The sequence below is a fragment of the Zonotrichia leucophrys genome, chromosome 22 (assembly GCF_028769735.1).
Source record: "Zonotrichia leucophrys gambelii isolate GWCS_2022_RI chromosome 22, RI_Zleu_2.0, whole genome shotgun sequence".
Classification (NCBI taxonomy): domain Eukaryota; kingdom Metazoa; phylum Chordata; class Aves; order Passeriformes; family Passerellidae; genus Zonotrichia; species Zonotrichia leucophrys.
In genome coordinates, this window is record NC_088191.1 from 1,078,781 (window position 1) to 1,106,391 (window position 27,611).

Here is a 27,611-nt window from a genome sequence, read left to right on the forward strand (position 1 = left end):
GCGGCGCGGGACGGACGGAGCGGGCACGGAGCGGGCACGGAGCGGGCACGGCGCCAACGGCTCAGGGAGCTCCGGGTGGGGTGGGGGCGCCGCTGTGGGGACCCTGGGTGGGCACCCCAACCCTGCCAGGGGACCTGGGATGGACATGGACACCCCAACCCTGCCAGGAGATCGGGGATGGACATGGACATCTCAACCCTGCCAGATCTGGGATGGACATGGACACCCCAACCCTTCTAGATCTGGGATGGACATGGACATCCTGATCCTGCCAGGAAACCTGGGATGGACACCCCAACCCTGCCAGATCTGGGATGGACATGGACATCCTGATCCTGCCAGATATGGGATGGACATGGACATCTCAATCCTGCCAGATCTGGGATGGACATGGACATCCTGATCCTGCCAGATCTGGGATGGACATGGACATCTCAATCCTGCTAGGAAACCTGGGATGGACATGGACATCCTGACCTGGGATGGACATGGACACCCCAACCCTGCCAGGAGACCTGGGATGGACATGGACATCCCAACCCTGCCAGATCTGGGATGGACATGGACATCCTGACCTGGGATGGACATGGACATCCTGATCCTGCCAGGGGACCTGGGATGGACATGGACACCCCAACCCTGCCAGGAGATCTGGGATGGACATGGACATCTCAATCCTGCCAGAGATCTGGGATGGACGTGGACATCTCAATCCTGCTCAGAAACCTGGGATGGACATGGACGTCCCAACCCTGCTAGACCTGGGATGGACATGGACACCCCGATCCTGCAGGAGATCTGGGATGGACATGGACACCCCGATCCTGCAGGAGATCTGGGATGGACATGGACATCCTGATCCTGCAGGAGATCTGGGATGGACACCCCAACCCTGCCACATCTGGGATGGACATGGACACCCCAACCTTTCCGGGGTCCATCCAAATCTTTCAGGAATCCCAGGATGGACAGACCAACCCTCCTGGAGATCTGGGATGGACATGGACATCCCAACCCTTCCAGGTCCATCCAAACCTTTCAGGAACCGCGGGATGGACAGGCCAACCCCTCCAGGACCCTTGGGATGGACATCCCAACCCTTCCAGAAACCCCAGGGTGGACATCTCAATCCTTTCAGGGTCCATCCAAACCTTGTGGGAACCCCAAAACCTTCCAGGCTCCATCCAAACCCTGCCGTGACCCCAGGATGGACACCCCAAACCTTCCAGGACCCTCGGGATGGACACCCCAAACCTTCCAGGACCCTCGGGATGGACACCCCAAACCTTTGGGATCCTTGGGATGGGATCTCCATCACTTTAGGTTCTCCTTCCCATCCTGGAATGGGAATCCCAAACCTTTGGGGTCTCCTCAGCCCTTTGGGGTCTCCTCCACCATTTTGGGATCTCCTGCCATGGGAGTCCCGACCCCTCTCTGGTGTTTTTGGGGTCTCCTGGATCAATCCCAGCCCCTTCCCTGCTGGCCCGGGGATTTTTTAGGGTCTGGATTTTGAGGTCTGGACTTTTGGGGTTTGGACTTCAGGGTCTGGATTTTTAGAGTTTGGATTTTGGGGTGACACAGCGCTAGTGACCAAAGTTGTACAGGCAGGAGGGGGCTGAGGGTCCCCCCAAAACCCCCCTGGGGTATTTTGGGGTCAGAGTTTGACCCCAAAAAACACAAAAATAAGCACAAAAGTTCCCCCTGGGTGAACTCCTGTAAGTTATTGGGAGAAGGTTGAATTATTTTTGTTAATCACATCTCGACGATCAGTTCCTAGCTCCTTCCGCGGGGAGATTTTAGAAATAATAATAATAATTAATTAATAATAATAATTAATAATTAATAATAAGCCAGGAAAAAAAAAAAAGAAAAAAAAAAAAAACAACAAAAAAAACTTTTTTATTAAATCTTCCTCTATGCAAACCCCTCCTTTTCCTCCCCCCTGGGGAATTCCTATTTATTGTTCAGGTTTTGATTTGTATTTTCGGGGAGCTCGGGCCGCGGGGGGATGGGGGGAGGGGCGGGGGGGGCCGGGCCCCCCCCTCCCGGTTCTGCCCCTCCCCCCGCGCCCCGGTTGTCGAACCGACCGTGGAATTTTCATTTCACGGAGGGTTTTTTTTTTTCCGGGTTATTTTTTTGTCAGATGGGTTAATAAAAATTCTATATCTGTACCTGGCTGTGCTCGGTGCCGCGCGGGGGGGTCCCGGTTTAAAAGGACGCGGCGCCTTTAAATCCCCCCCCACCCGCGGTGGCTGTTTACGCCGCTAAACCCCGCCCCCTAACTGCATCGAGGTGCTGATTGGTTACATGGGAGGAGAGGCGGGGCTGCAGGGAATGGCGGGAGGTGATTGGTTGAGAAGGCGGGTAGTGGGCGGGGCGTGCTGGCGGAACCCGGAAGTGGCAGCGGCGGTACCGGGACGGGCACCGGGCCCGTGACAGTGCCCGGTCCCGGCTGTCGCCGCTGTGTCCGCTCAGGTGTCCAGCAGGTCCCACACGGCCGGGTGCGCCCCGTCCCGCGGGCTGCGGCCCCGGGCATCGCGGAGAGCGGCGAGGGCCGGGCGCTGGCGCAGGAGGAGGGCGCAGAGCTCGCGGTGCCCCTGCTCGGCGGCCTGGGGGGCACCGGTGTCACCGCCGGGGGCACCCGGGAACCCGAGAGCCACCCACGGGCACCACAGAGCCACCCACAGGCACCCGAGAGTCACCCACGGGCACCCTGCGGGAGGAGGAGGAGCCCCGTGCCCCCCACCCACTTTGGGCAGGGGGTGCCCCCTGTGCCCCCCTCTAATTTGGACATTGGGGTCCCCCTGTGCCCCCTTTATTTTGGGCAAAGGACCCCTCTGTGCCCCCCTAATTCGGCAAGGTTTGCCCCCTGTGCCCCCTCAGATTTGGGCATTGCCCCCCTGCTCCAAGCATTTGGGGCCCTCCCGTGCCCCCCACTCACTTTGCCATCCCCCGTGCCCTCACCTGGCATTGCGATCGCCCCATGCCCCCCACCCACTCTGGGCTCTCCCCGGTGCCCCCCCCGGTGCCCACCTTGTGCAGGCCGGTTCTGCCGTCGCCGTCGGTGGCGGCGGGGTCGGCTCCGTGTGCCAGCAGCAGCTCGGTGACGGCGCGGTGCCCGCAGTAGCAGGCGCGGTGCAGCGGGGTGGCACCGCCGGGGGTGCGGGCATCGCACGGGGCACCGCGCTCCAGCAGCAGCCGGCAGACCCCGAGGTGCCCGTTCCGGCTGGCATAGTGCTGCAGGCACGGCACGGGCGGCCTCAGGGCTCCAACCCCGGGATACCCGGTGCCAGGGACCCCAAAGACCCCCGGTGCCAGGGCCGTGTGCCCGGTGAGGATGGACCCCAAAGACACCCCGTGCCAGGGCTGTGTGCCAGGGCAGGACCGAACCCAAAGACCCCCGGGAACCCCGTGCCAGGGACCCCAAAGACCCCCGGTGCCAGGGCCGTGTGCCCATGCAGGACCGACCCCAAAGACCCCGGTGCCCTCCGTGCCCCTCGTAGCAGGGCCATGTACCCGGTCAGGACCCCCGGTGCCCCCCGTGCCCTCCCGGTGCCCCCGGTGTACCAGTGCCGTGTACCCCGCCAGGTCGGGCTCCGCGGGGTCCCCTCTCCGCTCCAGCAGCTGCAGCACCCGCGCCTCGTCCCCGTCCCGCGCCGCCGCCCAGATCCCTGCGGGCAGCGGGGCCGCCTCAGCCACGGGCCCGGTACCGGTGCCCCTTCGGTACCCCCACCCAGAGCCCCCGGTACCGCTGCTCCAGCCCTTCCCGTGTCCCCTCCGCTACCCCAACCCCTGCCCAGAGCCCCCCGTGCCCCTCCGGCACCGGGTACCCCACACAGAGACCCGCCCGTGCCCCTCCGGTACCGGGTGCCCCACACGGAGCTCTCCCGGTACCGCTGACCCGGCCCTCCCGTCCCCGGCCCCGGAGCCCCCCGGACCCCGCTCGAAGTCCATCTCGGACAGGCTCTGGTGCACGCTGGGCACGGCCACGCGGCCCTGGCAGCACGGAGAGGGCAGCGCCGCCCGGCCCGGGCAGCACGGAGCGGGCGGAGAGCGGCGACCACCGGCCATGGCAGCGGCGGCGCTGAGGGACGGGCGGAGAGAGCCGAGGGGCGGCGGAAAGAGCCGAGCGAGACCGGGAAGGGCCGAGTGCAGGCGGAGAGGGACGAGGGAGGCGGAAAGGAACGAAGAGAAGCGGAAAGAGTCGAATGAGAGCGGAAAGGGCCGAGTGAGATCGGGAAGGGCCGAGTGCAGACGGAAAAAGCCGAAAGAGCGGAAAGGGCCGGAAAATGCCGAAGGGATCCGGGAAGGGCCGAACGCAGCCGAATGACCCCGCTTGCCAACCGTTGCGGCGCATGCGCACTCCCCACACCCGCTGCCTCCGCCAGGGGGCGCCAGGGGCCGCTCAAAGCCCCCTTTGGGACCCGGGGTTCGCCCCCCCCCCCCAAATTTTGGGGTCCCCAAGTCCCCCCCATCATCAACAGGGCTCCCGCTCCCCATTAGGAGGGTCTGAAGGATCCCATCTTCCCCCACTCAGGGTTGCCAGGGGTCCCCTCCAAACCTTCATGGGGTCCCCGAGCTCCTCTCTGCCCTGCAATGGCGGTCCCACAGCAGCAATGGGGGTCCCACAGCAGTAATGGGGGTCCCACAGCAATAATGGGGGTCCCTCTCCTCTATATTGAGGTGTCCCAGAGGGCCCTCCCCTATTCTGGCCTACCCTTGGTTTCCCCCTCCCCTGTATTGGGGTATCCTTGGGGTCCCCCTCCCCTATTTTGGGGTGTCCTTGGTTTCCCCCTCCCCTTTATTGGGGTATCCTTGGTTTCCCCCTCCCCTTTATTGGGGTATCCTTGGTTTCCCCCTCCCCTATTTTGGGCTATCCTTGGTTTCCCCCTCCCCTGTATTGGGGTATCCTTGGTTTCCCCCTCCCCTATTTTGGGGTGTCCTTGGTTTCCCCCTCCCCTATTTTGGGGTGTCCTTGGTTTCCCCCTCCCCTATTTTGGGGTGTCTCTGGGTTCCCCCTCCCCTATTTTGGGGTGTCCTTGGTTTCCCCCTCCCCTGTATTGGGCTGTCCCTGAGCTCCCCTCCCCCCGCACGCCCCTCCCGCCCCCAGCCCCATTTCCCACGGCCCGGGCCCGTTCCCAGCCCCTCCCCCATTTCCGTTCCCAGCGGAGCCTCCCCGGGGATGGGGGGGGGGAGCCCGGCCCGGCCCCCCCGCCTGGGAACGGCTCCGGGTTTGTCCTTTTTTAGCCCCGCTGGAGATTTTTCCATGAGCTCAGCACGGGGGGGGAGAGAAGCGAAACCTCCCGCGAATCTTCCCCAAAACCTCAACGGAACTTGACCAAAACCTTCCCAAAAACTCAGCAAAAACTTGCCCAAAACCTCAACGGAACTTGACCAAAACCTTCCCAAAAACTCAGCAAAAACTTCCCCAAAACCTCCCCAAAATTCCCCCAAAACCTTCCCCAAATCTCCCCTAAAAACTCACCAAAACCTCAGCAAAAACTTTCCCAAAACCTCCCCAAAATTCCCCCAAAACCTTCCCCAAATCTCCCCTAAAATTCGCCAAAACTTCAACAAAAACTTTCCCAAAACCTCCCCAAAATTCCCTCAAAACCTTCCACAAATCCTCCCCCCCAAACTCGCCAAAACCTCAGCGAAAACTTTCCCAAAATTCCCCAAAATTCCCCCAAAACCTCCCAAAAAAATCCCTAAAAACTTCCTCAAACATCCCCCAAAACCTCAGCCAAAATCTCAAATAAACCTCCCCAAAATCTCCCCCAAAACCTCCCCAAAACCTCACGAAAATTCCCCAAAAACTCCCCCAAAACCTTCCACAAATCCTCCCCCAAATCGCCCCCAAAAACTCGCCAAAACTTCGACAAAAACTTCCCCAAAATTCCCCAAAAACTTCCCCAAACCTCAGCCAAAATCTCAAATAAACCTCCCCAAAATCTCCCCTAAAACCTCCCCAAAATTCCCCCAAAACCTCCCCAAAAAAATCCCCAAAAACTTCCCCAAACCTCCCCCAAAACCTCCCCAAAATCTCCCCCAAAACCTCCCAAAAAATCTCCAAAAACTTCCACAAACTTCCCCCAAAACTTAACTAAAATCTCTCAAAAATCTCCCCCAAAACCTCCTCAAAAACTCCCTCAAAACCTCCCAAAAAATCTCCAAAAACTTCCCCAAACCTCCCCCAAAACCTCCCCAAAATTCCCACTAAAATCTCCCAAAACCTCCCCAAAATTCCCCCCAAAAAATCCCCAAAACTTCCCCAAACCTCAGCCAAAATCTCAAATAAACCTCCCCAAAATCTCCCCAATATTCCCCCAAAACCTCCCAAAAAAATCCCCAAAAACTTCCCCACATCTCCCTCAAAATCTCCAAAAAATCTCCCCCAAAATCTCCCCAAAATTCCCCCAAAATCTCCCCAAATCTCCCAAAAAATTCCCCCAAAACCCCTCAAGAAAAAAAAGAGAAAAAGAAAAAAATTCAGGATTTTTTTTTTTTACTTTTTTTTGGAAGTCCTTTTATTATGAATATAAAAATACTCAGGTATTTACAGCAAATAAATATAATTTCGGTAACAAATAAATTACACTGGGAGGGGGATTATACAAAAGGGGAGGGGGCGTGCAGGGGTTGGGGACAGGAGGGGGCAAAGGGGGCAAATGCCAGGGCAGGGTGGGCACAGAGCCCTGGCAAGGGGGGCACGGAGGGAAAGGGGCGGAGATAGAAAAATGTCAGCGAGAAAAACCCGAAATCGGCCCAAAAACATCGTCCCGAGGGCAGCGGGCACAAAATGGGCACAAGGTGGGCACAGGGGCGTCCCCACGTCTGTCCCTCCATGGGGACACCGTACCGAAGGGGGTGGCAGCGGTGCCAGGGTGGCAGCGGTGCCAGGGTGCCCAAGTGACAATCCTGGGTGCCAATCCTGTCGCCGAGGTGGGCACCGATGCCAGCGTGTCGGTGGCACTGAGGTGGCACTGCTGTCACCAAGGTGGGTGCTGGGGTGACCATCCTGTCCCCAAGGTGGGCACCAGTGCCAACGTATCAGTCCCCAAGGTGGGCACTGGCACTGGGTGGCACAGGGTGGCACACTGTGGTGACACTGCTGTCCCCAAGCCGGGCACCGGGGTCACCCTGCTGTCCCCAGGGCGGGTGCCAGCGTGCCAATCCTGTCCCCAAGGTGGTGCCAGTGCCACGTGTGCGTTGCCAGCTGGATCCCGGTGCCAGGTGCCCGTCCCAAGCTGGGTGCCAGTGCCAGACGCTTGTACCCAGCTGGGTTCTGATGCCAGACGCTCGTCCTCAGCCAGCTCCTGGTGCCAGCTGCCCATGCCCAGCTGGATCCTGGTGCCAGGGCCTGTCCCCCGCTGGTGCCAGTGCCAGACGCTCATCCCCAGCTGGGTCTTGATGCCAGGTGCTTGTTCCCAGCTTGATCTCGGTGCCAGGTGCCCATGCCCAGCTGGATCCTGGTGCCAGGCACCCATCCCAAGCTTGGTCCTGATGCCAGACACTTGTCCCCAGCTGGATCCTGGTGCCAGGTGCCCATGCCCAGCTGGATCCTGGTGCCAGGCGCCATCCCCAGCTGGATCCTGGTGCCAGGTGCCCATCCCCAGCTGGGTTCTGATGCCAGGCACCTATGCCCAGCCTGGTTCTGATGCCAGACGCTCATCCCCAGCTGGGTTCCAATGCCAGGCACCCATCCCCAGCCAGGTTCCAATGCCAGGCACCATCCCCAGCCGGGTTCCGATGCCAGGCACCCATCCCCAGCTGGTTCCGATGCCAGGCACCATCCCCAGCCGGGTTCCGATGCCAGGCACCATGCCCAGCCGGGTTCCGATGCCAGGCACCCATCCCCAGCCAGGTTCCGATGCCAGGCACTCATCCCCAGCCAGATTCCAATGCCAGGCACCATGCCCAGCCGGTTTTCAATGCCAGGCACCCATCCCCAGCTGGGTTCCAATGCCAGGCACCCATCCCCAGCTGGATCCCGATGCCAGGCACCATCCCCAGCCAGGTTCCAATGCCAGGCACCATCCCCAGGCAGGTTCCAATGCCAGGCACCATCCCCAGCCGATCAGCCCCGCCGTGCCCGCTCCGCAGTGCCCACGGCAGCGCCCGGAGCGGCGGCGGGCACGGCTCACACCGACGACTCCTCGGGGTTGGAGTCGGGCAGGGGCTGGCGCTGCTGCAGCTTCCGCCGCAGCTCCTCGGCCAGGTCGGCGCAGGCCGGGCGCTCCTCGGTGCCCAGCGCCAGGCGGATGTACCCGTTGGAGGCCGAGCCGCGCAGGGGGCCCAGGTGGATGCGGGTGGGCGAGTGCAGCGGCTGCCCGGGGATGGCGGCGGGCGGCGAGGCCGTGCCAGGGCCGCCGTTGCGGCAGCAGGCGGTGCCCGCCGTGCTGGCGTGCCCGGGCACGATTTTCAGCGAGCCGTCCGAGTAGTAATAACTGGACGGGTCCCAGAGCTTCTCGTCCGAGTCGGAGGCGGCGCTGGGCACGAAGCGCGGGCTGGGCATCTCCTTGGGCAGCTCGATGGGGTACACCAGCGTGCTCTCGATGGCCTTGGCGCCCTTGCCCAGCTCGTGGCGCAGGCGGCGCCACAGCGACAGCACGGCCAGCAGCAGCAGCAGGCACAGGGCGCCCAGGCACACGGCCAGCACCCACACGGCGCCCAGGCTCTCCAGCGGCGCCCGCGTCTCCAGCGGCGCCCCCGCGCCCGCCAGCACGGCCACGCGGTACTCCTGGGCGGGCACGCGGGCACCCTGCTCCTCGGCCAGGCAGCGGTAGGTGCCGCTGTGCTGGGCGCCCGCGCCGGGCACCACCAGCGCCCGCAGCCGCGCCTCGCCCAGCACCAGCACCTGCTGCGCCGCCAGCGCCCGGCCCTCGAAGGTCCAGAGGGCGCGCGCCAGGTTGGAGGCCAGGCGGCACGTGAGGACCAGGTCGGTGCCCGCCACCACCGTCACGTTCTTGGGCGTCAGGGAGCCTGCGGGGACACGGGGACGGGGGGTCATGGCGTGGGGTGGGGTGGGATCCATGGGGTGGGATGGGATGGGATCCATGGGGTGGGATGGGATGGGATGGGATGGGATGGGATGGGATCCATGGGATGGGATCCATGGGATGGGATGGGATCCATGGGATGAGATGGGATCCATGGGATGGGATGGGGTGGGGTCCATGGGCTGGGATGGGAGTGGATCCATGGGGTGGGATGGGATCCATGGAATGAGATGGGATCCATGGGATGAGATGGGATCCATGGGATGAGATGGGATCCATAGGATGGGATGGGATCCATGGGATGGGATCCATGGGGTGGGATGGGATGAGGTCAATGAGATGGGATGGGAGTGGATCCATGGGATGGGATGGGATGAGATCCATGGAATGAGACGGGATCCATGAGATGGGGTGAGATGGGATCCATGGGGTGGATGGGATCCATGGGGTGGGATGGGATGATGTCAATGAGATGGGATGGGAGTGGATCCATTGGATGGGATGGGATCAATGATGTGGGATGGGATCCATGAGATGGGGTGGGATGGCATCCATGGGGTGGGATGGGACCCACGGCATGGGGTGGCATGAGGTCAATGAGATGGGATGGGAGTGGATCCATGGGATGGGATGGGATCCACATGATGAGATGGGATCCATGGTGTGGGATGGGATCTGTGGGATGGGATCCATGGGGTGGGATCCATGGGATGGGATGAGATCCATGGAATGAGATGGGATCCATGGGATGGGATCTACGGGATGGGATCCATGGGATGAGATGGGATGGGATTTGATGAGGTCCATGGGATGGATGGAGTCCATGGGAGCATGTGGGATAGGATGGGATCAGTGGGATGGGATGAGATCCATGGGATGGGATGTGATGAAATGGGATCCATGGGGTGGGATGGCATCCATGGGTTGGCATGGGGTGGCACGGGCACACCCGTGTGGCACCAGTAGGCTCTCACCTTGCTTGGCCACCTGTGGCACGGAGCAGGCGCCGGTGTCGGAGCTCAGCACGTCCTGCACCAGGTGGGAGCTGCGGGAGGATGGCACCGTGAGGGGGCACCCGTGGTGCCACCTCCCAGGGACCCCAGGGATCACTGATGCCCCCCTGGCACCCCTGCACAGACCCCCAAAATGCCACCCTGGGCACCCCTGCACAGACCCCCACAACCCAAATGCTCCTGGAGCTCCCTGGGGCCGTGCCCATTCCTTGGGCAGTGCCAGCCCCTTGTGGGGACAGAACCCTTCCCAAACTCCACCCTGACCGTGCCCTGGGTGCCATCCCTGTGCCCTGGGTGCCATCCCTGTACCCTGGGAGCCATCCCCGTGCCCTCAGTGCCATCCCCATGCCCCGGATGCCATCCCTGTACCCTCGGTGCCATCCCCATGCCCTGGGTGCCATCCCTGTGCCCCGGGTGCCATCCCCATGCCCCGGGTGCCATCCCCATGCCCTGGATGCCATCCCTGTACCCTGGGTGCCACCTCCATGCCCCGGGTGCCATCCCTGTACCCTGGGTGCCATCCCCGTGCCCTGGGTGCCATCCCCATGCCCTGGATGCCATCCCCATGCCCCGGGTGCCATCCCCATGCCCCGGGTGCCATCCCCATGCCTTGGGTGCCATCCCTGTACCCTGGGTGCCATCCCCATGCCCCGGGTGCCATCCCCGTGCCCTGGGTGCCATCCCCGTGCCCTCAGTGCCATCCCCATGCCTCGGGTGCCATCCCCATGCCCCGGGTGCCACCTCCATGCCCCGGGTGCCATCCCTGTACCCCGGGTGCCATCCCCATGCCCCGGGTGCCATCCCCGTGCCCCTGGTGCCCGCGGTGCCCATGCCCTGGTACCCGTTGTGCCCGTCGGTGCGGACGCAGGCGCTGCCGTTGCGGCTCCAGGCGCAGTAGGGGTCCCGTGCCAGCACGCAGTCGGTGCAGGACTGGTAGCGCCCGCACTCTGCCAGGGGCAGCTGTGCCACCTGCAGGCGGGAGCCGGCGAACAGCAGCTTCTGCCAGGGCGGGGAGGGCACAGCGGTGAGGTGGCGCTGCCGGGTGGCACCGGGTGGCGCTGCCACCCTCACCCCCTGGCACGCTCGCTCACCTTGGTGCCCGCCAGGACCAGGCTCTCCACGGGCTGGGCGGGCACGAACACCTGCAGCTCCTCCACCAGGTGGATGCGCGTGCCCAGATCCAGCGCCTTGTGCACCCAGCCGTCAGCTGCGGGTGGGCACGGCGGGCATCGGTGAGAGGGCACCCCGGGGATGGACGCGTGGTGCCCTGTGCCCATGGTGCCCTGTGCCCATGGTGCCCTGTCCTTGCTGTGCCATGTCTCCTTAATGCCCTGTCCCCTCTGTGCCCCCTGTCCCCTGGCATTACCTGTGCCAATGAAGAGCACCTCATAGGTGCCCCCTGTCCCTGTGCCCATGTCCCCTGGCATTACCTGTGCCAATGAAGAGCACCTCATCGGTGGCACCGCCCAGCCCTGCCATGCTCTGCCCCTTGTCCCCTTGGCATTACCTGTGCCCTGTCCCCTGGAATTACCAATGCCAATGCACCTCATAGGTGCCCCCTGTCCCTGTGCCCATGTCCCCTGGCATTCCCTGTCCCTGTGCCCCCTGTTCTCTGGCATTACCAATGCCAATGCACCCCATAGGTGGCACCTGTCCTCTGTCCCTGTCCCCTGGCATTACCTGTGCCAATGAAGAGCACCTTGTAGGTGCCCCCTGTGCCCTGTCCCCTGGCATTCCCTGTCCCTGTGCCCCCTGTCCCTGTGCCCCCTGTCCCTGGCATTACCTGTGCCAATGAAGAGCACCTCATAGGTGGCACCATCCAGCCCTGCCACGCGATCCACCACGAGCTGGGTGAAGTTGGCATCCCTCTTGAGCAGCAGCGGGCGCCCGCGCTGGGGTGGCACCGGCTCGTCCATCAGCGGGTGCTTCTTGGCGAAGTTGAGCGTGTTGTCGGGCAGCTCCAGGGAGCTGGCAAAGCCGTTCTGCCGGTGCCAGTCCGTGATGCACTGCCAGGGGCACAGCGGGCACCGTCAGGGCATGGGGAGGGCACTCAGGGCACATGGGGGCAGTCAGGGCATATGGGAGGGCATGGGGGCACTGGGGTGGGTCCCAATCCCTCTTAGGATGGCACAGATGGGTCCCAAATCCCGCTCAGGGTGGCACAGATGGATCCCAATTCATCTGAGGGGGCACAGATGGATGCCAACCCTTCAGAGGGCACCAAGGAATCCCAACCCTCAGGGGGCACCCCCAGCCCAGGGATGGATGCCAACCCCTCAGAGGGCACCCCCAGCCCATGGATGGATGCCAACCCCTCAGAAGGCACCACCAACCCCAGGGATCGATGCCAACCCTATGGAGGGCACCACAAGCCTTGTGGATGGATGCCAACCCCATGGAGAGCACCCCCAGCCCATGGATGGATGCCAACCCCACGGAGAGCACCACCAACCCCATGGATGGATGCCAACCCTCAGAGGGCACCCCCCAGCCCAGGGATGGATGCCAACCCTTCAGAGGGCACCAATGGATCCCAACCCTTCAGAGGGCACCCCCAGCCCATGGATGGATGCCAACCCTCAGAGGGCACCCCCAGCCCCAGGGATGGATGCCAACCCTCAGAGGGCACCCCCAGCCCCATGGATGTATCCCAATCCCTCAGAGGGCACCACCAACCCCATGGATGGATGCCAACCCTCAGAGGGCACCCCCAGCCCGCTGCCCTCACCGCGCCAGGCCGGGGCGTGGGCACCTCGCCCGAGTAGCGCCCCCATTTCTGCGCCTGCTCCCGGTACTCCTTGTAGGGCCCCTCGAAGGCTTTCTTCACCTCCAGGATGGGGTAGCGGCAGATGGCAGACACGTCCACGTCACCCCTGCGGGCACACCGGAGTGGGCAGAGGGACAGGGGCACCATGGGCACCACGGGCACTGGGACAGGGGCACCACGGGAACTGGGACAGGGGCACCATGGGCACCATGGGAACTGGGACAGGGGCACTACGGGCACCACGGGAACTGGGACAGGGCCAACATGGGAACTGGGACAAGGCCACCATAGTGACCATGGGCACCAGGACAAGGCCACCACATGCAGAGGGACAAGGCCATCATGGTCACTGGGACGAGGCCAATACGGTGACCATGGACATTAGGATAAGGACACCATGGCCAGCAGGACTAGGCCACCATGGTCACTGGGACAAGAGCATCATGGTCATTGGGACAAGGCCACCATGGGCACCAGGACAGGGCCACCATGGTCACCAGGACAAGGCCACCATGGTGACCATGGGCACCAGGACAAGGCCACCATGGGCACCAGGACAAGGCCACCACGTGCACAAGGACAAGGTCACCATGGCCACTGGGACAAGAACGCCACGTGCACAAGGACAAGGCCATCATGGTCACTGGGACAAGGCCACCATGGGCACTGGGACAAGGCCATCGTGGTCACCCGGACAAGACCATCAAATGCACAAAGACAAGACCACCATGGGCACTGGGACAAGACCACCACGTGCACAAGGACAAGGCCATCGTGGTCACCAGGACAAGACCATCAAATGCACAAAGACAAGACCACCATGGTCACCAGGACAAGGTCACCACATGCACAAGGACAAGGCCATCGTGGTCACCAGGACAAGGCCACCATGGGCACTGGGACAAGAACGCCACGGGCACTGGCACTCACCAGCGGGCCTGGAAGACGCCGAAGAAGGCGGTGTCCTGCCAGCGGGCACCGGGCAGGGTGAACACGGCCTGCAGGCGGTTGAAGTGCAGCTGCTGCTCGGGGGCCGAGCACACCAGGCGCGCCTTCAGGAACGACGTCCACTTCTTCTGCAGCGTGCGCGCGCCGCCCACGTCACCCTGCGGGACACGGGCACTGCGGGCACTGCGGGCACCGCGGGCACTGCGGGTACCGTGGGCACTGCGGGCACTGCGGGCACTGCGGGCACTGCGGGCACCGTGGGCACTGCGGGTACCACAGGCACCAGGGCCACCATGGGCACCAGGACAAGGCCACCATGGTAACCATGGGCACCAGGACAAGGCCACCATGGTAACCATGGGCACCAGGACAAGGCCACCATGGGCACCAGGACAAGGCCAACATGGGCACCAGGACAAGGCCACCATGGTAACCATGGGCACTAGGAAAAGGCCACCATGGGCACCAGGACAAGGCCACCATGGGCCACCATAGACATGGTCACCATGAACACCACAGACAGCAGGACAAGGCCACCATGGGCACCAGGACAAGGCCACCATGGGCACCAGGACAAGGCCACCATGGTAACCATGGGCACCAGGACAATGCCACCATGGGCCACCATGGACATCGCCACCATGAACATGAACACCACAGGCAGCAGGACAAGGCCACCAAGGGGACCAGGACAAGGCCACCATGGTGACCACAGGCTTCAGGACAAGGCCACCATGGGCACCAGGACAAGACCACCATGGGCACCAGGACAAGGCCACCATGGTGACCACAGGCACCAGGACAAGGTACCTTGCAGACCCGTGCCACCTGTGCCACCACCTGCTCTGTGCAGCAATCACACCCAACTGCCAAACCTCGTGCCAACCTCCCAACCCTCAGACAGCTCAGGGCGTGTCCCCAGGTGTGCCCAGGCGTGCCCAGGCGTACCTTGCAGACCCGTGCCACCCGTGCCACCACCTGCTCGGCGTAGCAGTCGTACTCCACGGCGCGCTCGCTGAAGAAGAAGTAAACCTTGTCGTCGTCGCCGCTGCCGCTGCCCGCGCTCTCGGGCACGAAGGCCGATGCCACGAAGTGAGGCTCTGCAAGAGCTCCGTGTCACACCTGTGCCCCGCCCCCATCCCCTGTGCCCCGCCCCATCCCCTCCCGTGTCCCCTGTGCCCCGCCCCCATCCCCTGTGCCCCGCCCCCTGTCCCCTGTGCCCCGCCCCTGTCCCCTCCCGTGTCACACCTGTGCCCCGCCCCCGCCCCCTGTGCCCCGCCCCTGTCCCCTCCCGTGTCCCCTGTGCCCCGCCCCGTGTCACACCTGTGCCCCGCCCCGTCCCCTCCCGTGTCACACCTGTGCCCTGCCCCTGTCCCCTCCTGTGTCCCCTGTGCCCCGCCCCCGTCCCCTGTGCCCTGCCCCCGTCCCCTCCCGTGTCACACCTGTGCCCCGCCCCCGTCCCCTGTGCCCCGCCCCTGTCCCCCGCCCTGTCCCCTGTGCCCCGCCCCCTGTCCCCTGTGCCCCGCCCCATCCCCTCCCGTGTCACACCTGTGCCCCGCCCCCATCCCCTGTGCCCCGCCCCATCCCCTCCCGTGTCACACCTGTGCCCCGCCCCGTACCCTGTGCCCCGCCCCTGTCCCCTCCCGTGTCACACCCGTGCCCTGCCCCCATCCCCTCCCGTGTCACCCCCCCCCGCCCCCGTCCCCTGTGCCCCGCCCCCCATCCCCTGTGCCCCGCCCCCATCCCTGTGCCCCCCCCCGTCCCCTGTGCCCCGCCCCCATCCCCTCCTGTGTCACACCTGTGCCCCGCCCCCGTCCCCTGTGCCCCGCCCCATCCCCTCCCGTGTCCCCCGTCCCCTCCTGTGTCCCCACCGTTGAGCCACGAGGTCAGGTACTCGGTCTTCATGGAGTAGTGCGGGCCCAGGTTGCGCAGGATGACGGGCTCCGTGCCCAGGAAGTTGTTGAAGGTGGCAGAGTAGAGCTCGCCGTCTGTGAGGGAGGGGTTTAAGGGGGGTGGCGGGCACGGGTGGCACCCCCACCCCGTGGTGTCCCCAGAGGTGTCACCTACCCACGATGAGGCCGGTGTGGCCCTTGGTGGGGTCGTAGGGACATTTGCCTTTGCCGTCCTCGAATGCCACCGGGTCCAGGGTGAAACCGGAGAGCTCCTGGGGGGCACAGGGTGGGGTGGGGGGCACTGGGTCATGTCTGTGCCACCCACACAGGCCCAGGGACATGGACACCCTCCAGGTGACCCTCTTGGGGATGGGGACAGCCTGGGGCCACGCTCCTGGGGACAGGGACACTCCTGCATGAGGGACATGGATGCCCCTGGATGATTCTTGTGAGATAGGAACAGTCCTGGATGACCCTGCTGGGGACAGGGACAGCCCTGGGCCACCCTCCTGGGGACAGGGACACTCCTGGATGAGGGACATGGATGCCCCTGGATGCTTCTTGTGAGACATGGACAGTCCTGGATGACCCTGCTGGGGACAGGGATAGCCCTGGGCCACCCTCCTGGGGACAGGGACACCTCTGGATGATTCTTCTGAGAAATGGACAGTCCTGGATGACCCTCCTGGGGACAGGGACACTCCTGGATGAGGGACAGGGACAGGGACACCTCTGGATGACCCTCCTGGGGACAGGGACAGCCCTGGGCCACCCTCCTGGGGACAGGGACACCCTCGGATGAGGGACAGGGACACCTCTGGATGACCCTCCTGGGGACAGGGACAGCCCTGGATGAGGGACAGGGATGCCCCTGGATGATTCTTCTGAGATAGGAACAGTCTTGGATGACCCTGCTGGGGACAGGGACACCTCTGGATGACCCTGCTGGGGACAGGGACACTCCTGGATGAGGGACAGGGACACCTCTGGATGATTCTTCTGAGAAATGGACAGTCCTGGATGACCCTCCTGGGGACAGGGACACCCTTGGATGAGGGACAGGGACACTCATGGATGATTCTTCTGAGATAGGAACAGTCTTGGATGACCTTGTACCACCCTCGGATGAGGGACAGGGACAGGGACACCTCTGGATGATCCTCTTGGGGACAGAGACCTCTCCAAGAAGACCCATCAGGGACTGTCCCTGTCCCTCACCCAGGCCTGTCCCCCATTCAGGTGACCCATCTGGGACACCCCAAGTGCACAAAGACACCCCAAAGCTGCTCTCACCGCCACAAAACCACCCCAAATGTCCCCCCAGGGGACAGGGCCACCCCTGGGGAGGGCAGGGGACGCTGGGGACAGGGATGTGGCAGCCACTCACGATGTAGGCGCACTTGGGCTGGAAGGCGTAGGTGCCGCAGGCGTACAGGTGCGAGCTGTTGTAGCTCTGCAGGAAGCGCACGTAGTTGAAGCAGTCGGTCTGCGAGGGGACACAGGGACATCAGCGGGGACAGGGACAAGGGATGGGGCACTGGGGAGGGGGCACGGGGAAGGGCTGGGGTGAGGGACAGCACAGGGACAGTGGCACAGAAAAGGGATGGGGACAAGGGACATGGCACAGTAAGGAGTTGTCATTACAGGCACGGGGACAAGGGACATGGCACAGGGACAGTGGCACAGAAAAGGGATGGGGACAAGGGACACGAGAGGCAGGCGGGAGTGTTGACGGACAGTGGCACAATAAAGGGATGGGGACAAGGGACATGGCACAGGGACAGTGGCACAGTAAAGGGATGGGGACAAGGGACATGGCACAGGGACAGTGGCACAGTAAGGAGTGGGGACAAGGGACATGGCACAGGGACAGTGGCACAGCAAGGAGTTGTCATTACAGGCACGGGACAGTGGCACAGAAAAGGGTGGGACAAGGGACATGCACAGGGACAGTGGCACAGAAAGGATGGGGACAAGGGACATGGCACAGTAAGGAGTTGTCATTACAGGCACGGGGACAAGGGACATGGCACAGGGACAGTGGCACAGTAAAGGAGTGGGGACAATGGATATGGCACAGGGACAGTGGCACAGAAAAGGGATGGGGACAAGGGACATGGCACAGGGACAGTGGCACAGTAAAGGAGTGGGGACAAGGGACATGGCACAGGGACAGTGGCACAGTAAAGGAGTGGGAATGGATATGGCACAGGACAGTGGCACAGTAAGGACTGTCATACAGGCAGGGGACAAGGACATGGCACAGGGAGAGTGGCACAGAAAAGCAGTGAGGACAAGGACACAACAGAGGGACAGTGGCACAGTAAAGGAGTTGTCATTACAGGCACGGGACAGTGGCACAGTAAGGAGTGGGGACAAGGGACATGGCACAGGGACAGTGGCACAGAAAAGGAGTGGGGACACGGCACAAGGACACTGGCACGGGACAGGGATACAGGACAGGGGGCACTGCCACCACATGGGGACAAGGGGAATGTGGCACGGCATGGGGACACAGGGCATGACACGGAGACACAGGGACAGGGATGCTGGAGCTGGCATGGCACAGTGGCACAGGGCATGGCATGGGGACACAGGGACAGGACCCCTGGAGCTGGCACAGCACAGGGACACAGAGCATGGCACAGGGACACAGGGACAGGGCACCTGGAGCTGGCATGGCACAGAGACACAGAGCATGGCACAGGGACACAGAGCATGGCACAGGGACAGGACCCCTGGAGCTGGCACAGCACAGAGACACAGGACATGGCACCAGGACACAGAGCATGGCACAGGGACACAGCCCCTGGAACTGGCACAGCACAGAGACACAGGACATGGCACAGACACAGCCCTGAGCTGGCATGGCACAGGGACACACGACATGACGGGACACAGGGACAGGATGCGGAGCTGCCATGGCACAGGACACACGACATGCACCAGACACAGCCCTGAGCTGCACAGCACAGGACACACGACATGGCACAGGACACAGAGCATGCACAGGACAGGACCTGAGCTGGACAGCACAGACACACACATGCACAGGACCAGCCCCTGCATGTGCCCAACCCCTGCCCGTGCCCACTGGTGTTCTTGCCCTTCTGCACGCACTCTGCCTTCTTCTCCACGGGCGCCTCCCAGGAGATCTGGGGGTGGCACAGGGGTCAGGGGCCGGCAGGGCACCCCCACCCCCAATGCCACCCTGGTTTGGGGCGCCCCGGGGCCTCACCGCCGCCTTGAGCTCCACGGTGCCCGTGGCCAGGGCGAACACGGCCTCGCGGGCACCCACGTAGAGCAGCGCCTCGGCCGCGTCCAGCGTCAGCGTCAGGTAGTGAGAGACCCCGCCCTGGGAGAAACGCTTGGCAGTGTCCTGCAGCTCTGCGGGGACAGGGACAGCGGGATGGGACACGGCAGGGTGTGGGGACAGGGACAGCGAGAGGGGACATGGCAGGGTGTGGGGACAGGGGACAGCGCATGGATGGGACACGGCAGGTGTGGGCAGGGACAGCGGGTGGGACACGCAGAGTGTGGGGACAGGGACAGCGAGATGGGACATGGCAGGGTGTGGGGACAGGGACAGCGGGATGGGACACGGCAGAGTGTGGGGACAGGGACGAGAGGAAGATGGGACATGGCAGAGTTGCGGGGACAGGGACAGCGGGATGGGACACGGCAGAGTGTGGGGACACCGGGCTGGGACACCCCTGCAGCTCTGTGGGGACAGGGACAGCGGGATGGGACACGGCAGGGTGTGGGGACAGGGACAGCTGGATGGGACACGGCAGGGTGTGGGGACAGGGACAGTGAGATGGGACATCACTGAGTGTGGGGACAGGGACAGCGGGATGGGACATGGCAGGGTGTGGGGACAGGGACAGCGGGATGGGACATGGCAGGGTGTGGGGACAGGGACAGCGGGATGGGACATCACTGAGTGTGGGGACAGGGACAGCGGGATGGGACATGGCAGGGTGTGGGGACACCGGGCTGGGACCCTGCTGCAGTGAGATGGGACATGGCAGAGTGTGGGGACACCGGGCTGGGACACCACAGCTCTGTGGGGACACCCAGCTGGGACCCCCCCATACCTCTGTGGGAACTTGGGGACCGCCCGGCAGCTTGTGGGGACACCGGGCTGGGACCCCCCTGCAGCAAGATGGGACATTACTGAGTGTAGGGACACCGGGCTGGGTCACCCCTGCAGCTCTGTGGGGACAGGGACAGCGGGATGGGGACACGCGAGGGGTGTGGGGACACCGGGCTGGGACCCCACAGCATCCCCAAACTCTGTCAGATCCCACCCACAGCTCTGTGGGGACAGGGACATGCACAATGGGGGTGGGGGGGGGGAAGGGGACACCACAGACCTCTGTGGGGAACTTGGGACATGGGGGACACCACACACACTGTGGGGACACCAAGCTGGGACCCCCCCCCCCCGCAGCTCTGTGGGGACAAGGGGACGCAGGGCAGGGACCCCCGAGGGCACCCCCGCCCCCGCCAGCCACCCCCGGCCCCGTGGCACACAAAGGTCCCTTTGTCACCAAACACAGTGGCCTTTGCAGGGACCCCCCCGCGCCCCCCGGGCTCTGCAGAAAGGAACCATTGAGGGGACGGGGACGGGGACACGGGGCTGGCACGGCACGGGGGCGGGGGCACGGCTGAGGGTGGGGGCCTGGCCTTGGGGACAAGGGACATGGCACAGTGAAGGAGTGGGGACAAGGGACAGGGACACAGTGAAGGAGTGGGGACAAGGGACAGGAGCACAGTGAAGGAGTGGGACAAGGGACAGGAGCACAGTGAAGGAGTGGGGACAAGGGACATGGCACAGGGACAGGGGCACAGCAAAGGGGTGGGGACAAGGGACATGGCCTGAGGACAGCATGGGGACAGTGACACAGTGAAGGGACCGAAGTCTCAGGCATGGGCACAGTGGCACTGGACAGGGATAGAGGACAGGGGGCACTGCCACCACACGGGGACAGGGGAATGTGGCACGGCACGGGGACAGGGCCACTGGAGCTGGCACGACACGGGGACACAGGGTGACAGCACAGGGCAGGGACAGAGGCCGCTGGCACAGGACAAGGACAGAACCTCGGGGTGCTGGCAGGGCACTGGACATGGCAGAGGGACAGGACAGGGGACATGGCCGAGGGACGGGACAGGATGATGGCAGGGCGTGGGGACAGGAAATGGCAGAGGGATGGGACAAGGGACACGCAGACAGATGGGACGGATGGGACAGGATGGTGGCAGGGCGTGGACACGGGGGACATGGAGGAGGGACAGGACAAAGGACATGGCAGAGGGATGGGGACGGGGATGGGACAGGAGAGACAGCACAGGGATGGGGACAGGGGACAGGGGACAGGGGACAGGGACGGGGACAGGGCACAGGGATGGGACAGGGCAGAGATGGGGACAGGGATGGGACAGGGCACAGGGAATGGGGACAGGCACAGGGATGGGGACAGGGCACAGGGATGGGGACAGGGGACAGGAACGGGACAGGGCAGAGATGGGGACAGGGACGGGGACAGGGCACAGGGATGGGACAGGGCAGAGATGGGGACAGGGCACAGATGGGGACAGGGCACAGGGATGGGGACAGGGGACAGGGATGGGGACAGGGCACAGGGATGGGGACAGGGCAGAGATGGGGACAGGGATGGGGACAGGGCACAGGGTAGAGATGGGGACAGGGCACAGATGGGGACAGGGCACAGGGTAGAGATGGGGACAGGGCACAGGGATGGGGACAGGGCACAGGGTAGAGATAAGCAGGGAACAGGGCAGAGATGGGGACAAGGGACACGGCACAGGGATGGGGACAAGGGGCACAGGGATGGGGACAAGGGGCACAGCACCGGGCAGTGGCCCCCGGGCACTGGCACAGGACTGGGGATGGCACACCTGGCACATCCCTGCGTGTCCCCTGCACCCCAGTTTTGGGGACACCCACCCGACACTGTCTGGGAAGGGATGGGACAAAAGCCACCCGAGTTGGTGACAACAGCCCACACCCTGTCCCCGATCCCCTGGCACTCACCCTCGTAGGGCACCGTCCTCCTGGGCACAGCGCTCCACGACGCGCCCGGGGTGCCAGCGGCGCCGGCGGCAGCGGTGCCAAGGAGCAGCAGCAGCACGGTGACGGTGACGGTGACAGCGGCCATGGCCCCGGGGCGGCGCTGGGGACACCGCGGGGTCCCTGCGGGGGCACACGGTGCCCCGTCAGTGCCACGGGGCAGCGGCGCCGGCGGCGTCACGCGGGCGGCGCGGGCACAAGGCGGCATTGAGCGCGCCGTCACGAGGCCGGGGCGCCCCATGCCCCGGGGACAGCGAGGAAATGGGGAGGGGGGGCAGGAGCGGGCACTGCCCACCCGCCACGTCCTGCCCGGTGCCCCCGGTGGTGCCCTGGATGGTGCCCGGGGCGGGCAGGATGCGGCGGGGATTGTTCGGGCCGGCCCGGCGGGAAGCAGGAAACCGGGGGGGGGGCCCGGGGGGGCCCCGGTGACGGCCCGGGAAGGATTTCCGGGAGGGCGGGGGACGGGAAGGGCCGTGGGAATGGGGGACACCCCCGGGCGGGCATCCTGCGGCGGGGGAGGGTGGCACGGGCACAGCTGGGGTGGCACGGGCACAGCTGGGGTGGCACGGGCACAGCTGGGGTGGCATTGGCACAGCTGGGGTGCCAGGGACTTATCTGGGGTGTGATGGGCACAGCTGGGGTGTGATGGGCACAGCTGGGGTGTGGTGGGCACAGCTGGGGTGGCACTGGCACATCTGGGGTGTGATGGGCACATCTGGGGTGTGACAGGCACAGCTGGGGCGTGATGGGCACAGCTGGGGTGGCACGGGCACAGCTGGGGTGTGACAGCCATATCTGGGGTGTGATGGGCACAGCTGGGGTGTGGTGGGCACAGCTGGGGTGGCACTGGCACAGCTGGGGTGTGACAGCCACATCTGGGGTGTGATGGGCACAGCTGGGGTGGCACGGGCACAGCTGGGGTGTGACGGGCACAGCTGGGTGTGGAGGGGCACAGCTGGGGTGGCACGGGCACAGCTGGGGTGTGATGGGCACAGCTGGGGTGTGATGGGCACATCTGGGGTGGCACTGGCACAGCTGGGGTGTGACAGCCACATCTGGGGTGGCATTGGCACAGTCGGGGTGCCAGGGACATATCTGGGCTGTGATGGGCACAGCTGGGGTGTGACAGCCACATCTGGGGTGCCACAGGGACATCTCGGGTGCCAAGGGCATGGCTGGGGTGTCACGGCCACATCTGGGGTGTGACAGCCACGTTTGGGATGTCAGGGGCACATCTGGGGTGCCACGGGCACATTTGGGTGTCACGGGCACATCTGGGGTGCCACGGGCACATTTGGGGTGCCACGGGCACATTTGGGGTGCCAGGGACATGGCTGGGGTGTCACAGGCACATTTGGGGTGCCAGCTGGAGTGCCACAGGGAGAGTTGGGGTCCCACAGGCAAAGATGGAAAGGGGGGGGTTTCACAGGCCTGGCCAGGGTACCACGGGCAGAAATCGGGGTGCCACGAGCACAGCCCGGGCACAAGAGACAAATCCGGGGTGCCCTGGGCCAGTTTGGGGTGCCCTGGGCACAGCTGGGGTGCCACAGGATCGGCCAAGCCGCCGTGGGCACGGCCGGGGCTCAACAGGCACAGCCGGGCTTGCAACAGGCACGGCGACAGGGACAAAGCACGGCCACGGTGCCACAGGCCACGGGGCACCACCGGCGTGCCCCGGGCATGGCCGGGGTGCCAGGGGCACGGCCGGGTGCCCAAAGCGGGGACAGCACCCTCGGGGGGCCGCAGCCAAAGCCAAACCCCGAGTTGGGCGCTGGACGCTCCGGGAGCGCCCTGAGGGGCCCGGCCGGGGGGGGTCCCCACACGGTGCCACCCCCCCACACGGTGCCATCCCCGGTCCCCACACGGTGCCACCACGGCGCTGCCCGCCCAAGCCCCGCGCCCCCGGCACCCCCCGCCGCCGTTACCGTGGGGGGGATTTCCCGCTGCACCGGCGGCTCCGAGCGGCGGAGGGGGCGATTCCGGCCCCCCCACCCACGGGCGGATCGCGGTGGGGATGGGGGGGGGGGGGGGGAGCCGGCGGCGATTCCCGGTACCGGGAGGAACAAAGCGCCTCCCCCTCCTCCTCCTCCCGCCCCCGCGGCTCCGCCACAACAATACCGGGGCGGGGCGGGGGGGGGGCCCGCACTCACCTCAGGGCGCGGCGGCGGCGGCGGCGGCGGCGGCGGGGCGGGAGGCGGCGGAGCGGGGCGGGCGGGGGGGGTTTCGGGGGGCCCGGCCGGGGCGGCGGGCGGCGGAACGGAGCGGGGCGGGGGCCCGGGCGGGGCGGCGGAGGGAGGCGGCGGAGCGGGGCGGGGGCTCCGGGGGGCGCGGGGGGGCCCGGCCGGGGCGCGGGAGGCGGGAGCGGCGCTGAGGGGAGCGCGCGGCGCGGCCCCGAGCGGCCCCGCCCCGCCCGTGACGTCACGGACCCCCTCAGAGGAGGGGGCTCGGGTCGGGTCGGGTCAGATCGGAACCGTTGGGGCAGGGTCTGATCGGATCGGAACCGCTCGGGTATAATCGGAACCGTTCGGGTCAGATCGGAACCGTTGGGGCAGGGTCTGATCGGATCGGAACCGCTCGGGTCAGATCGGAACCATTCGGGAGGGTCTGACCGGATCGGAACCGCTCGGGTATAATCGGAACCGTTCGGGAGGGTCTGACCGGATCGGAACCGCTCGGGTATAATCGGAACCGTTCGGGTCTGATCGGATCGGAACCGCTCGGGTCAGATCGGAACCGTTCGGGAGGGTCTGACCGGATCGGAACCGCTCGGGTATAATCGGAACCGTTCGGGTCTAATCGGACCCCGGTCCAGTCGGAACCGCGTCCGCTCGGAACCAGTCGGGTCTTACCGGGACCAGTTGGCTCAAGCAGGCTTAGCCCGGCCCAGCTCGGCTCTGTTTGGGTGGCATCCAGAACCACTCAGCCCAGTTCAGCCCACTGGCCTGGCTTGGTTTAGCCAGGCTCGGCCCAGTTTGGAGTGTCCTGATTGAGTCCAGTTCAGCCCAACTGGCCAGGCTTGGCTCAGCCAGGCTCGGCCCAGTTTGGAGTGTCCCAGTTGGACTCAGCCCAGTCTGGTTTGACCCGGGTCAGTCCGGCCTGGCTTTACTGGCCTGGCTCGGCTCAGCTCAGCCTGGCTTTACCCACCCCAGTTTGGCCCAGTTCAGCCCAGCTTAACCAGGCTCGGCCTATCCCAGTTTGGCTCAGCTCATCCCAATCCATCCCAGTTTGACCAGTGCCATCCCGGTACCATCCCAGTGCCACTCTCTGTGCCACCATCATTGCCATCCCAGTGCCATCCTGGTGCCACCTTGGTGCCATCCTGGTGCCATCCTGGTGCCCAGGATCCCTTCCCAGAGAGGACAAGGACAAAGCCCGGGTGGGCACCAGGTGTGGCAGCACAGCCAGGTCACCTCCAGGGACAGGACAAGTGCCACGTGGTGCCACCCCTGCTGGGACACGGCCGAGATGGCACGGCCGCCGGGCACCTCTCCAGGGGCTGGCATTGCGCTCTGCTAATTAACGGGGCTGAGATAATGAGGGCACCGCAGTGGGCACTGAGCTGTGACCCCAAAGGCAGCGCAGGAGGGGAACGGGGAGAGGGAAGCGCTGCCCGTGTCCCCTGGCACCCCGAAATGAACGGAGACACAATTTTGGGGTCCCTGGTGGGCACTCAGGGACCCCAAAATGCCCAGGGAACCTGCAATACTCAGGGACCCCTCAGTGCCTGGGTACCCCAAATGCCCCGGGACCCCCAAATGTTGAGGAACCCCACAGTGCCCAGGGACCCCTCTGTGCCCGGGTACCCCCAAATGCCCAAGGACTCCCAGATGCCCAGGGACCCCTAAATACCCAAGGGATCCCCAATGCCCAGAGATCTCAAAATGCCCAGGGACCCCTCAATGCCCGGACACCCCAAATGCCCAGAGACCCCTCAATGCCCAAGGACCCCCAAATGCTCAGGGACCACCCCAGTACCCAGGGGTTCCCCAATGCCCAGGGACCCCACAATGCCCAGAGACCCCAAAATGCCCAAGGACGTCTCGATGCCCTGGGACTCCCAAATGCCCAAAAACTCCCAAATGCCCAGAGACCCCTCCACGCCCTCCTCGGGGACAATTCGGGGGTGTCGCCTCCCCCCCACCGTGGACGCCACATGTGCCCTCACACCGGAAAGGGGCGTGGTCTGAGCAGAGGGCGTGGTTTTGACATAATTGACCAATAGGAAGCGGCAAGCTTCAAACTGACCCCGCCCTCTGCCCCACCCCACCGCCTTCAGGCGTTTAAACGTCAATCAAAACATGGCGGGTGGCCTTCTGACCAATCACCGGCAGCTCCATGCGTGGGGGCGGGATTCAGGGAGGTATCAACCAATCAAAATGAGTAATGGGCGGAGCCTCTCTCGCACGTGCGCAGGCGCTTTTCCGCCTAACCCGGAAATTTTCCTGAGGGCGCTTCCGGTGCGGCGGCCGTGCGGCTTCATCCGGGCCCGTTCCCGCTCCCGTTCCCGCTCCCGGCCCCGTTCGGGGCCCCGCTCCCGGCGCAGCCATGGCGGACGTGACCGCCCGTAGCCTGCAGTATGAGTACAAGGCGGTGAGTGCGCGCTCGGTGCCCTGAACCCCGTCCCGTTACGTTGAGCCCGTCCCGTTATCACGGGCTCACCCCGGTATCGTGAACCCGTCCCGTTACATTGAGCCCATCCCGTTATCACGGGCTCACCCCGGTATCGTGAACCCGTCCCGTTATCACGGGCGCACCCCGGTACCGTGAGGTGCCTCCGACCCAGTATGGGACCCTCAGAGCCTCGTCCCGGGACCTCGGAGCCCATTTTGAGACCCCCCTGTCCCGGTTGGACACCCCGGTTCCGTTTGGGGTCCTCTTGGACTCCTCTCGGCCCCGGTTTGGGGTTCCCCGGCCCCGGTTTGGGATCCCCAGTCCCATTTTGGGAGCTCTTGGATTTCTCCCAGCCCCAATCCAGCTCCTCAGCCCCATTCCCGTCACCCCAAATCCCATTTCAGTCCCATTTTACCCCCATTTTCCCCCATTTTAACCTCATTTTACCCCATTTAAATCCCATTTTAACCTCATTTTACCCCATTTTACCGCCATTTTATCCCATTTTAATCCCATTTTACCCCATTTTAATACAATTTTCCCCCATTTTAACCCCATTTTAATCCCATTTTTCCCGTTTTTCCCAGACTCCACCTGGTGTCCACCGACCCTCCCTGATCAGTAAATCCATTTCCCATTTTACCCATTATCCCATTTTAATCCACCCATTTCAATCCCATTTAATCCATTTTATCCCATTTTACCTCATTTTATCCATTTTATCCATTTTTCCCCAGAACTCCAACCTGGTGCTCCAGGCTGACCGCTCCCTGATTGAGTGGGGAATCCCATTTTCATTTTACCCCGTTTTACCGCCGTTTTATCCCATTTTAACCCCATTTTAATCCCATTTTAACCTCATTTTAATCCCATTTATTCCCGTTTTTCCCCCAGAACTCCAACCTGGTGCTCCAGGCTGACCTTTCCCTGATCAAGTGGGAATCCCATTTTCCCCCCTTTTACCCCATATTAATCCCATACTAATCCCGTTTCAATCCCATTTTACCCCATTTCAATCCCATTTTAACCTCATTTTATCCCATTTTAATCCCATTTTTCCCCATTTTAATCCCATTTTTCTCCAGAACTCCAACCTGGTGCTCCAGGCCGACCATTCCCTGATCGAGTGGGGAATCCCATTTTCATTTTACCCCGTTTTACGCTGTTTTATCCCATTTTAACCCCATTTTAACCCCATTTTACCCCATTTTAATCCCATTTTTCCCGTTTTTCCCCCAGAACTCCAACCTGGTGCTCCAGGCCGACCGCTCCCTGATTGAGTGC

At 63.8% G+C, this 27,611-nt stretch overlaps 3 protein-coding genes across 4 annotated transcripts in view; 1 reads left to right on the plus strand and 2 right to left on the minus strand.

The window, feature by feature from the left end:
• Window positions 1-1,883: 1,883 nt before the first annotated feature.
• ANKRD39 (ankyrin repeat domain 39) lies at window positions 1,884-4,155 on the minus strand. Its single transcript, XM_064731306.1, has 4 exons — window positions 3,939-4,155; window positions 3,568-3,671; window positions 3,034-3,237; window positions 1,884-2,609 (listed from the first exon to the last, which is right to left on the minus strand). Exons 1-4 carry the CDS (start codon window positions 4,069-4,071, stop codon window positions 2,472-2,474), a joined length of 579 nt encoding a protein of 192 aa, XP_064587376.1. The 5' UTR covers window positions 4,072-4,155; the 3' UTR covers window positions 1,884-2,471.
• A 3,657-nt stretch (window positions 4,156-7,812) lies between these two features.
• On the minus strand, window positions 7,813-22,080 carry SEMA4C (semaphorin 4C). The gene is made up of 14 exons (XM_064731264.1): window positions 21,681-22,080; window positions 18,858-19,006; window positions 18,719-18,774; window positions 17,007-17,112; window positions 15,795-15,891; window positions 15,599-15,715; window positions 14,676-14,827; window positions 13,710-13,885; window positions 12,741-12,885; window positions 11,796-12,018; window positions 11,104-11,219; window positions 10,854-11,011; window positions 9,974-10,044; window positions 7,813-8,982 (listed from the first exon to the last, which is right to left on the minus strand). Exons 1-14 carry the CDS (start codon window positions 21,955-21,957, stop codon window positions 8,141-8,143), a joined length of 2,685 nt encoding a protein of 894 aa, XP_064587334.1. The 5' UTR covers window positions 21,958-22,080; the 3' UTR covers window positions 7,813-8,140.
• A 4,010-nt stretch (window positions 22,081-26,090) lies between these two features.
• Window positions 26,091-27,611, plus strand: part of SNRNP200 (small nuclear ribonucleoprotein U5 subunit 200) — a 75,189-nt gene continuing 73,668 nt past the window's right edge. The window contains exon 1 of one of the 2 annotated variants that reach the window (XM_064731029.1): window positions 26,091-26,306. In XM_064731029.1, coding sequence (XP_064587099.1) covers window positions 26,262-26,306 — 45 coding nt within the window. In that variant the 5' untranslated portion in view covers window positions 26,091-26,261. The remainder of the gene's footprint in view (window positions 26,307-27,611) is intronic. The other variant, XM_064731028.1, reaches the window with a different exon arrangement.